Raw genomic sequence first — 12,173 nt, forward strand, 5'->3', positions numbered from 1 at the left:
CGCTTCGTCAGGCGATTACAAAAATTGGTCACGGCCATTCGACAGAAACGATCGTCGCGTGAAAAAGCGACGGAATTCCTGCCTCTTTTGCTCGCTTTCGCCGCAAGTGTGAATGGGCCTGAAGGGACTGCAGGACCAGGATATTTTGTGCACGAGTTCTCCGAAATCCTGACTTTTTGGGGTGCGTGCCTTACTGCCATTTTTAGTTCGCTGTGGCGGCCGCTAGGAGGACCGGTACTGGAAAAAGGTCCATTAAGATTAGTGACGTGCTTTTGTGAAAACAGCGCAGAACATGGGACGAAATGAATTCGACTAACAAAACGCTGGCTATATATAAACGTAAAAACTTTGATAGTCGCAGCGAGTCGGAGCCTGCGGGGCAACCCAGGTCAGATACGTGACCGCTCTTTTTTCCGCTGAAGTAAGAACTCTTTACCGTCAAAGCGGATTGGTCGCCTGCTGACCCGGCGTTCTTCTCTTGTAAATTCCAAGTGCTAAATATATTTTATTGCCTCTTTCGCGCGACTGGCATTTTGCGCGATCTTTAGGCAACCGAGCATTGAAGTATAACATTTTTAAAAGAAAGTTTGAATTAAGCTACCCATTCATTAAGTATACACACACGCAGACACGCATGTAATAGCATATTGTCACGTAGGATAGGACACAACGGTAAAGGAAGAACTTTTATTTAGGGCGAACTTGTACCCGAACAAGAAGAGAGGAAACGAGCAAAGGTCCTTGCGTCTCGATCGATCTCCGAGAGCGCCGACTGCCTGCGTTCGTGGCGTGATCTCTTGCGTGATCTCCCCCTCGCAGTGCACGTGCGCTCGCGCCTCCGTTGGCGAACACAGCCAAGCTCGCGCTCCCAGTGCCGAGTTTGCACTGCCGGTTGCAGCTGGTTCTTGCGCGTGCAACGCGGCCCACTTTGCGACATCTCCGAAAGCATGCGGCAATATACAACCTTGCTTTTTAAGTTTTTCTGCAGTAGTTGACCCCCTATCTTTTTAAAGCTTATTTACACTGATGTGATATGCCCCTAATTCAGTCAGAGGTCGCTGATCTTCAATAAACCACAGAGTGTAGGATAACAATGGTAGCCAAAACAAAAATAAAACTGATCGTGTATAACCACCCTGGCCTTTTTTGTGTAGTACTATAAGCAACTGCCCTTCTCCGCAGGCTATGTTGTTGATTGCGCCTGTCTGTGACGTTATTTGCAGCCTTGGCATTCTGCTTTTCGGTTACGCCAACCTCGACTATCAAGAACATGGCAAGCGAGAAGAAGATGGACGGAGGTGTAAGTGTTAACCTCACATATTCTGGCCTGCGCAGTTCATGTGGCGTGGGGTAGTGTTACTGGAGCCTTCCTTTTAGTGCGCATCACTTTGGCGCCCGGTACAGGGGTTTCGCGGCGGCGAAGGCGAAAGCGGCGGTGCCCGCGTAACCGAGATAGCGAACGAGGCACCCCAGGCAGACAGAAAACTGGGGCAGAGCGGGTGAAAGTGCGATGAAGAGGGCGGCACGCGCTGCTAAGGCGTCATCTCCCAGCACGTCGCCACGGCTCAGTTCTCTCACTGCCTCCCCCTCACACTTTCGCCAGACGCTCGTCCTTCGTTTGTAGCTCATGCGACCCACGTGACATTTGCGCAGGAGTTTCAAACAGGATTGGCAACAACATGCTCGGTAGCAGCGAAGCGCGCACCCGTGCGTTCCCTGGTCACGCGATCACTTCCCGAGAAGCAGCAGATACGCGCCGTGACTAAGACATTTCGCACTGCGCAATAATTTGCCGTTAAGGAGTATAATAATCGTCATGTGACGTTTTACCACAGAATATGATCATGCATGCACCGGTAAACAGGTATTTTAAAAACGAGTCTTTCTTGGGCTACCTAAATGCGAATATGTCTGTCTGTCTGTCTGTCTGTCTGTCTGTATGTCTGTCTGTCTGTCTGTCTGCCTCCATTCCTGCCTCCATGCCTGTCTGCCAGTCTAGCCAGCCGCCCTGCCCAAAGCGAAGAGAATTCTTGAACAATATTAAATAGGCGACACCTTTCCAAGCTAAGAAATCTGGAAGCATACTTCATAATTCACAAATTTAAAAATAAATCAGGGCTAGCCTTCTGTGTTATTTCATGGGTAAGCAGAGGAGACTCCGGAAAGTTAGCCTCACCTCTGTCTCCCATTCCCCAGGTTTCACGATGCCCCGGACGTGTAATGTGGGTCGTGAGCATGCGGGCGTTGCACAGTCGCCGAGAGGGCGGCAGGTGGTGATAAAGACGCGCCCGTCCCTTGCAGGAGGACTTGCACGAGCTCGTGCAAAAGGTGACGCTTGACTGCGGCAGCGACGACCACGAGGTGGCCACCGACATCATGGAAGGCCGTATCCGTGCTCCGCTCGAGATCTGCGGGGACGGCTGTAACGACGCGGAGCTGGTCGGCTGGGAGGACGACAGCGAGGTGAACCGAGGCGGATAAGCGTCCGTCGTAGCTCGGGGTCCGGGCATGCATTCCTCTGCGCGTGTGTTCTATGCGTCGTCATCGTGAGGACTGGAAAGCTGGGTGGGATCACGTTGGTCACGAGGGACGGTTCTTGGTTCCCCATTCGCGCAGATAGCTAGAATGGGATCACACACGCTGTTCCAACTGTTCGTAGGGGGTACTGATACGTTATCTGGCGCAGCAAGCACGGGAATTGGGACGCCCATCCTCCGGCACAATGTTCATTGTGTTCTTCGTCTCAGTCGAATCCAATTGAGGACACAGTGGGCAGATGTTTGTGTGCACATAAATTCCCCCACCAACGCTCATCACACCCCCCTAGATTCTTGGGGAAATTCTCGAAAGGAAAGTGCGCCTGAAGTAGTATTACCTAAGCTGAAAGTGGAGCATGAGTGTCCATGATGGTCAACGCGAGAGACCAACCATTGACAAATCTTGAATTGCAATGAGATCAGAAGCACCTTCGGAGCGACGTTTTTGGTCTGTTTGGGGCGAAGACTTTCCAATGGCAGATCAGGAACAAGGTAATCCTGCTCCAATGGCAGATAGAGAGATCCGCCAGAGCCAAAGTCGCTCCGTGTAGCAAGAAAACTTCCTCCCCCGAAATCGAAGGAGTCGGCCGGAACTCTGAAGCCCGTTCTACATGGGGCGATTTTTTCTGCGAACTCGCAGAAAAAACCCGTCGTGCAGGAAACCGAGCTTTTTTCGCTGCTGCGGCAAATTGCCAAATGTGTGGAACGGGAGCACATCCCCCGCGAACGTCACTCGTGTGGCTTAGAGGGGCCGGTACTTCGGCCAATAGGAACACAGCTAGGTGAACGTCACGGCGTCACCATCTGCACGATTAGCAGCCAGATGGTGTTGCTTGTATAAGCTTGTGTAGCACTACTAGCAGATAGCAAACAATGTCTGCAACGGCTCACAGATATATGCCCTGAAGAAGCCACTGAACTGGGGTTAGAGTTCAGCACAGCGAAGTCGGGAACTCTGGTTTTTAATGACGACGCCCGTAACGAATCGGTATTCGTTCAACAAGCAACAAATAGCGTGTGTAACGAAATACAGATATCTGTGTATATGAATAAACGAAGGCCAGGCCTATTTATAGACTCATGAGGAGCATTCAAGAATGAAAGAAAAAAAACGCCTCTATCATGAAGCACAGAGCACTATGGGGATATAACAAGTATGAAGCAGTGAGAGGTATTTGGAAGGCTGTAATGGTACCGGCACTTATCTTTTCAAACGCAGTAGTATGTGTCAAATCAGAAAATCAATCAGGGCTAGAAGTAAATCAGAGGGCCGTAGGTCGATTGGCATTAGGAGCACACAGTAAAACATCAAATGAGGCAGTGCAGGGAGACATGGGATGGGCCTCCTTTGAAGTGAGAGAAGCACAGAGCAAAATATGTTTTGAAGACGACTTAGAAATATTGATAACCAGAGATTGGCAGCCAGAATTTTACGGTATCTTTACATGAAAAGCGTGGACATGCAGTGGAGGAAAAGAAGGCCCAGAACAAAGTATGTGAAACATGAAAGTGCAGGGGAAACGACCAAGGCAATGAAAATTGAAATGAAAGAATCAGAGACAACGACCTGGACAAAGAGGATGGACGCAAAGAAGTCCTTAGATATCTACAGAATCTGGAAGCTGTAGATCACGAGGGAAAAATTCTTTGATAATACGAAAGGGAGTGCGTTGCTTTTTGAAGCCCAGGCGCGTTGCTTGCTGAAACGCTTATCCGCGAGCCAGTACAGGAAGAACTTGCGGCGCAAGTTGCGGCAGGGAGCCAGAAACCACGCGGCATACTGTATAGCAGAGTGCAATTGTATCCATCCAGTTTTCGGAATGGATACATCCAGCTTCCGGTATCGCTTGGCTTTGAGGTTAATGGAAGAGTGAACTGGAAAGCAGTAGATGTTAGTAAAATAAGGTTAGAATGTTGGAAGAAAAAGTGCAGAGAACAATCTAAGAGGACGTGCGAACAAAGTCAGACTAGCACAAACATTCCATCAGGTTTTTTTTTTTTTTGTGAGGTGATTGCACAGTGACGTTACGACTAAGGTCGCGGTGCACAGCCACCTCCCCGCCCCCCCGTTACAAAGGGGAAGCCGCTAAGCATGGTCATCATCATCATCATCATCATCGTCGTCGTCGTCGGCATAACCGCGGGCGCACCAAAACAAATGCACGTGCGTTGACATTGCCATGTCGCGCTCCGTTTTCTGCGACGGCTTAATCGGTGCCCGCGCAAGTGGCGGACATCACAGCAGAGAAGTACATAAGAACCCAAGAAGAACCCTCCGAAGTATAAGGTGTGCTATACACGCACATGCGTGTATACACGGTACAGGCGAACGCAGTGTTGGTTGCTGTTTTTGTCTTCTCGGCTGTGGGTGCGTATATTGATAAATCGTTGGCGATTGTTATATGAAACCGCGAATAAACTCATATTTACTGCAAAACAGTCTGAAACAACTTGCCCAGAAAGTAAAATTAAACCTTTTTTTTAATCATAGCAAGCTTTGCTCGTGGCAGACTTAATTCGATCTGCAAACAATGTGCCTCTGAAATGCGAAAATCATAACGTTCGCACGCCATGTAGACGGCATCTTCAGGCACTGCGAACTTCGAAAGTGCTAATGTTCGTTCCACCGACTTCGCAGACGAAAAACGCACTATGTAGAACGGGCTTCAGTGAGCTCTCTCTTCTCTCGTTACATCGTCGCCGTCTGCTTCCTGTTCAATCGCCTCTTCGAAACTTCACGGTGTCTAAAAGGGGTAAACAGACGCTGAACGCCCTGTCGCGCTCGGGCTTGCCACATGACGAAAGCGAGCGCAACCGAAACAGCTCAAGCAGCAAGAAGCCCAGCTCCAACGATGACTCGGCGGAAAATGCACCTTATACGCTTTCTTTTTTTTCTCGCCTGCCTGCAAAAAGTTCGACGAAACTTTCACAGGCCTGCGCGCCTAACCTTCTCTGATAGAAGTGAACTTGTCGTGCATTCAATGCCTTTGCGACGACTATTTGCGCCCAAGACCATTTTCTTTAAACGTGGTACGCGCACACAGTACAACTGCGCCAACTTTCTCTAGTGTGAATTAACGTCGGCTCGCTTTTCTTGCACCCATGGCTTTATTGTCCTGTGTGCAACAGTACGACCAAAGGGGGGATGGCCCACTCCGAAAATTTCGGGGCCCGTGATCCCAGTACGTCAGCGCAGAAAGCCGGCATCAGCCTGCGTCACCCCAAGTGGTTTTGCGTCCGCCGTGACGCCGGCGGTTTTATCAGCGTCAGACCAAGCCAGACAGGCATAGGGATAAACAAGAAGGCGTACGAGCGCCGCCTGGGGAACACTAGACAAACTGTTAACTATTTTGCATACTTGCCGAGAAGCGGCGCTGGCCGGCAGACATGAAAGCACGCAGGAAGGCTATAGAGCGGGAAAGGGTAGAAGAGAGCAGCAGAACAGTGGCTGTTTGGCCATTTTTCGCTCACGCGTTAGGCAATGATTATACAGGCGGCGTTGTCTCTGCTATCACACACAGGCATTCCTTCGGGGAGCCTGGAGCAGTCAAACGCGTCACCTGGGCATGAAAAATTGTCGTAACGAAGCAAGGCGTCATTCAGTGCAGTCGTGGCAATTGACCCGCTTCACCAACTGGAAGTGCACCGACGAAAATGTAAGGAGACGTTTTGAAGACGATAGTCTTTCTTAAGCTACCCAAACCCGTAAATTTTCTGTATGTATGTCTGTTTGTCTGACTGTCTGTCGGTCCCTCGAAGAAGCCGCCCAGCCAAATGTTAAGACTAGTCCTTTAAAGAGTTGTTTATGCAGGCAAACCATTTACAATGCAATAAATCTAGAAACTTGCTCCATATTAGCGAGCTGAATCGCCGCGTTTCCAGTGCTGCGCTGTCTGAACGGGTTCCGGACATTTCGGTGCACGAACTTTTCGGTGCAGGAAGTCTCGGTGCGGAGATTTCGGTGTACGGTATGTCCCAGGCATTCTTTTAACATTTTAGCTTTAATATTTTAATTTCGTCAGCTGATATGATTTTACGTTCGAGAGTTGTGTTTGCGGCGCTTTGCGAACGCTAAACCGAACCGGAGCATCAGCGCGTGAAACCCAATTTCGGCAGTAAATGTTAAAAATTAACGTGGTTAATTTACTTCCCTTCACCCTTTTTTTTTAATATTCATGTGAACACCCCTAATTACTTGAGTGTTATCGAAGCGCTTTGATTTTACTTCGCCCAACTCTGCAAGACGCTGCTGCTCCATTCCTATCTATCCTCCCCACTCCCCGCCAAACCACCGCGAAAAGAGAGAAGACAGGAAACGACCTAGTTTAAGCGCGTGTGCATTCTTTAATTATTTTCTCTATCGGTCTTGTCTTCGTTACATTGGGTGTCGATTCTACTTAAAGGCTAACGAACGGTCGTACTTACAGTGGCGTTAACAAAGGCGGTCCTATCTCACTACTCCGGACAGTCGCATTACGGCTGAGCATCGCAACACGGCGCATAGTCTCACTACGGCGAAAAGTGCGCCACGGGTGAACGTCTCAACATGGCAGAAGGGGGACAGCTTTAGCCGTTCAAAGGATATGCAGCTAGTTTCATTCGGCATTCTCGCAGCGGTGCGTTACGTGCAAGAGCCTGCATGTATATGTTGATGCGTCTTCTCATCGTTTTCGGGCACTTGTTTTGTGTTTCGTGTGTTTATTTTTTACGGCTGAAGGTGGTGGTACGGTTAACTGTGCGTTACAGCTGAAAGCCGCTGTAACAAATCACCAAGAGCCTACCAGAAAAGAACCAAGAACAGCAAGGTGAACCTCGAAAAGAAGCCCTAAACCCGAGCCAAACCGATGAGCACCAGCGGGGGCGGAGCCAGACAGGCAGGCAGCCTCTCCCTCCCCTCGATTGCCCGCCGCGGCGGCCGCTTTTCGGATGGAGGCAAAATGCGAAAGGCCTGTGTGTTTGAGATTTCGGCACACGTTAAAGATTTCGGCGCACGTTCAAGATCTCGGCACACGTTAGATTTTGCAACGTCATTTTATGCAAGTCAGGCACTTCTTGGCGCATGTGCGTACCTTACCGCCGTGGCGCAGCTGGTAGTGGCTTCATGCTGTGCTGCCGAGAGCAAGATTATTGGGTGGATCCCGGGCGTCGTGGCCGCTTTTCAAACGAAGGCGAAAAGTAAAAACACCGTATATAGACATTTTGGTGCACGGCAAAGATCCTCAGGTGCTCAGAATTAAACCGGAGTCCTAGGTACGGCGTGCGTCATAGCCCATTTGTAGCTTCGACGCGTTGCACCCCAAAATCAATCAAGTCGGAGCTTGTGTGTGTGTACGCTTAAGCACCCAGGATAGTGTTCTGGACTTCATCAGCCATGTCGAACAAAACTGAGTGCATGAACTTTCGACTATAGCTCGGTTTTTTGACGTTTCGAAGTCTTATGACTGAGTCCTGAGACAAGCAATAGTAGACTACATGCAATGGGGGTGTCAGGAAACCTTATTCGCTTTCACGGCTTTCTGACCGGTACATGCAAGTACGGTTCGGGAGTGTGCTAAGCGAAAAAAGAAGCGGGGGGAGGGGGGCGGGTTCCTCAGGGTAGTGTTTTTTCACCGATTCTTTTCAATGTGGCTATGGCTCGGCTACCTGCAGCACTAAAAGAAGTTCCACAACGAGCTCAAGTATCCGTGTACGCTGAAGATGTTTGCATCTGGTTGTCCGGATATCAACCTAAGCGACTGGCAGTGATGGCTCAGCGGAGTGTTCACACCATGCAAAAATATTTGTCCTCCGTCGGACTGATGCTCTCCGCCCAGAAGTCCTGTTTTGTTCTTTTTCCCTGGGAACCTGCGACGTTCCACTCGTGTTAATTTACCATTGGGCAGCCTGTCTATCCGTCAAGAAGCCACTCACGTGCGGTTCCTTGGTCTCACCCTGGACAGCAGACTGCATTGGCGACGGGCAGTCGACATGACTTTCGGCTCTGCTTCCCCGTGTGAACTTTTTGAGGAGGATTTCTTAAGCTAAGCGGGGGAATCACACGACGTCCATGATTGAGCTGCAGTCAGGTCTGATTGTGAGTCGCATTCTTTACCACTTGCCTCTGATCTCCCCTTCAGAATCCCGGTATGAGCGCCTCGAAGCGTTGCACAGGAAAGGGCTGAGGATAGCAATTGGAGTTCTTGAGGGAGCGGCAAACGAGAAGGTCATACGGGAGAGCCAGTCTGCTACACTCCGCTTGATGGTGTCACAGAGTTTACTGACGCAGGTAATGCGTCTAGGGGAAACAAGTGCTGGAAGAACAATAATAAGGCGGCTTCGAACAATTAAGGGCGGCCTCTCATGCGCACACTGCTCTTAACACTCTGACAATATTGTGCCATCAGTGGCCGGGGAAACTTCCCATCTCAATGCCGCCATGGTCTTACGGGAGCCTTCAGTGTCAGCTACGTGTTACTCACATGAGTCAAGCGAAATAAGCCAGTGGAAGCAGCCAGATTTTTGGTTCTTGAACATTTGGAGAACTCTTATCCCAATCACCTTCAAAATTTTAGGGTTGGCTCAGTTGATCTGCACAGAGGGGTTAGTGCAGCGGCGTATGTCCTTCCTGGTGCCCAGGTTTCCTGAACAGCACGCCTGGACCATGTGGTGTCCTCCACCGAATCCGAGTGCATTGTCATCGCGGCTGCTTTGAGAAAACTTAACTCATATAAGCCGCAGGAAGTTGTAATTCTGACTGACTCAAAAGCAGCACTACAACTTTTGCAGCGTAGGATCCCTACGAAAAACGACTGTTAGCGTTCCGTACGGCTTGTGCAAGAACTCAGCAGCAAGTGCGGTTTCAATGTGCGGTTTCAATGGATTCCATCCCATGTCAGCGCCCAGGGCAATGCGACCGCTGATCAGATGGCACGGAGTGCGCTGCAACTTGCACCGACTGTTTCCCCCAATCACTGGAACGACTTCAGGCGAACAGTGGCCAAACATTTCAACTCCTTGGGAATTTCTTATCACGAGCCTTGCGTCACAAAGGGAGTTACAAGATCGGAGGCAACATTGCTGTGCTGCATCCGAACGGGCTCAGCGAAGACCACAGTATGGCTATTCAAGGTGGGCCTCGTGCGATCGCTTCTGCGTTTGTCATGTGCAGAGATATGGGTGTACACCACTACGTAAGGTGTTGGCCAGAGCATTATGTCGAGCGGACTACAATGCTCTCAGTGATTCGAAAGCTGGCAGCCCCACACAGCACTCTGGACAACATCGTCTTTCCAAGGGGACATCGGATGCTGCGCAGAGACGTGTCGCGCCTTCTCCTAAGCCTCCTTCAGGAGACGGAAATGGCGAACTCGTGGCGAAAGGACACTACCGCTAATTAGGAAAAGCTTGGGCGGAGCAATTGCCGGCATATCCAGTCAAACTAACGCCGCCTTATCCCACAACAACCACCCCCACCACGTGAGATGTCAAATATCCAACTGGACAGTCGGTAAAAGTTACTCCAATGTCTGCATTTCTACGTCTTTAACGGCACAGTGTTTATTTATGGCAGGTTACCAATTCTTGCCCTACTGTTCGCGACGGCTTACTTAATCGGAACTAATGAGAAAGAAATGTTACAAAGTTAGTCCCCGTACTGCCGGTTGGTTCGTCTTGATCTCTCTCCCCCTCCTCCCATGCAAACATGTCACGGGTTTTCAACACACAAGCTTCCAATTTCTATATCAGGCCACCTGTTCTTTTTTTCTCAGTGATATCTGTATTCATGGTGCAGTGCTTCGGGCCTCTGGCAATGCTGCTGGCCACTTTAACACGTTTTTAGATTTTGAGCCCGACTGTAACCAGCACACGAATTTTAAGGCCACCTTTTAGCAAAAAAAAAAAAAAAAAAAGGTAATGGGTGTTAGAATAGCGAAAATACCGTGCTCCTTTTCTGGGAACCCCTCCAGTCCCCTCACATCGTTTCTTTGGACGGGGTTCATATCAACGCGGGAGGGGTTGAGGTAGCTGAACCCGCCAGTCGACTCGACCCTCCCTTGTCGGGTCCATAGCCACATTTGCATTAGTCCCGTGTACATGGACGCGACGGGGGCGGGGTGAGTTGAGTGGCGGGTTCAGCTTACCTCGACGCGTCCGAGTTTATATGAACCCCGTACAAAGAATCGAGGTGAGGGGAGCGGCGGGGTTCCCGGAAAAGGGGCTACCGTATTTTCACGATTCTAACGCGCACCCTCTCTTGCTAAAAGGTAGCTTAATATTTGTGTGCGCGTTACAATCGGGCTCAAAACCGAAATAGGTTTAAAGCGGACAGCAGCATTCCCATGCGCAACGGACACTAAGTACCCGGAAAATCCAACTCAATCCAATAAAAACAGTCCGTCAACACCACGTGAGGGAATTTCGGCGCACTGATTCCTCAATGGCATGCCGCATACCCTGGTCAGCCGTTGCACATTTTTTCGTGCTTCTGCTTAGCCGCTAACGCTTAGAATTATGAAGATCAAGGCACTTGAAATCGCAGGCAGCTTGAGTGTTCCCCGCTATAACTTTATTTCCAGCAGCAGCTGGATAAGCAACCTTGTGAAGCACAATTCATTATTGGCTTCCAGAGCTGCATACGCCAAATAAAATCTCCCTCTTCCAGGTACGTGGTGTCATGTCTTTTCCATCTGCGCAGTACCGTCAGTGTCACATTTTTTTCTTTCGAATTTTCCTGCGCGAAGTTACCCGCGCGTTACGATTGGGGGCGCGTTAGAACCGCGCAGATACGGTATTCTGCTCCCCGCGGCCCGCCGACTCAGCCCCGCCAACTCAGCCCTTGCCTCCGAGTTGACTGGACTCGCCGCGACGGCTCTCTGACCCAACCTGTCCGCTCCGTGCGCTGGTATGGTGGCGACACAAGCGCCCAAACAACTAGCGCCATCTACGGCTACTGGAGGCATTTATCGGATGTTGTGGTCGTCGCTTGCGCCCTTCCCCATACGCCCGTGCTACGCTCCGATGACTGATTGCTCAAGCCAGCGCGCTCGTTTTAACGGTTTTAGAGAGGTGGGAGATATTGGCTCGTTTTCTTTTTTGTCTAAGAAAACCTCAAAACGCAATCGCCAGCTACACGCCGCAAACGATGTTTACTGCGTCCGGGAGGAGCTAGCGAACGCAACGGACCCGTCCGATGTTTCCAGCAATGGCGTTGGGCACATAACAGACGTGACGCTGGGCTGCGACTTTTACTTAAAGGTGGGTACAGTGAATGGTTATGAGTTCCGTTGTAAACACGTGGCTCACGCATCTCTGCACTTTATTATGAGTTCAGTGAGTCTAAGCGAGGTAGGCGGGGGAAGCTGCACGCGCAAGGCCGGGTGCCACGGCTCGCGTAAACATGCTGATGCAGTTGCTATGTTTGTCAACTCATAACGGTGAGCACCAGGCAGCTATTAGAGAGTTATAGCAGATCGGAAAAACGGTTCCGGTACGGTAACGTCTACCGTCTGGACGTCACCACGCATGCGCAGAACCCTACCGTATACCGGAGCGACTTGGCCGCGCGGTACCGAGACATACCGTGTCCGTCGTTCGGAAGCGGGCGGCCGCTTTCGAAGAGTTTAGGATACGTACGATTGGCTCACGCCTAGTCGAATG

General features: G+C 50.3%; 1 protein-coding gene across 1 annotated transcript in view; it reads left to right on the plus strand.

Moving 5' to 3' along the window:
• Positions 1–6,034: 6,034 nt before the first annotated feature.
• Positions 6,035–12,173, plus strand: part of LOC144168367 (tudor domain-containing protein 7A-like) — a 40,034-nt gene continuing 33,895 nt past the window's right edge. The window contains exon 1 of the mRNA XM_077697369.1: positions 6,035–6,193. Within this exon, the coding sequence (XP_077553495.1) occupies positions 6,104–6,193 (90 nt within the window). The 5' untranslated portion in view covers positions 6,035–6,103. The remainder of the gene's footprint in view (positions 6,194–12,173) is intronic.

The sequence above is a fragment of the Haemaphysalis longicornis genome, unplaced genomic scaffold (assembly GCF_048455015.1).
Source record: "Haemaphysalis longicornis isolate Haplotype H1 unplaced genomic scaffold, Haemaphysalis longicornis Haplotype H1 scaffold_2, whole genome shotgun sequence".
NCBI lineage: Eukaryota > Metazoa > Arthropoda > Arachnida > Ixodida > Ixodidae > Haemaphysalis > Haemaphysalis longicornis.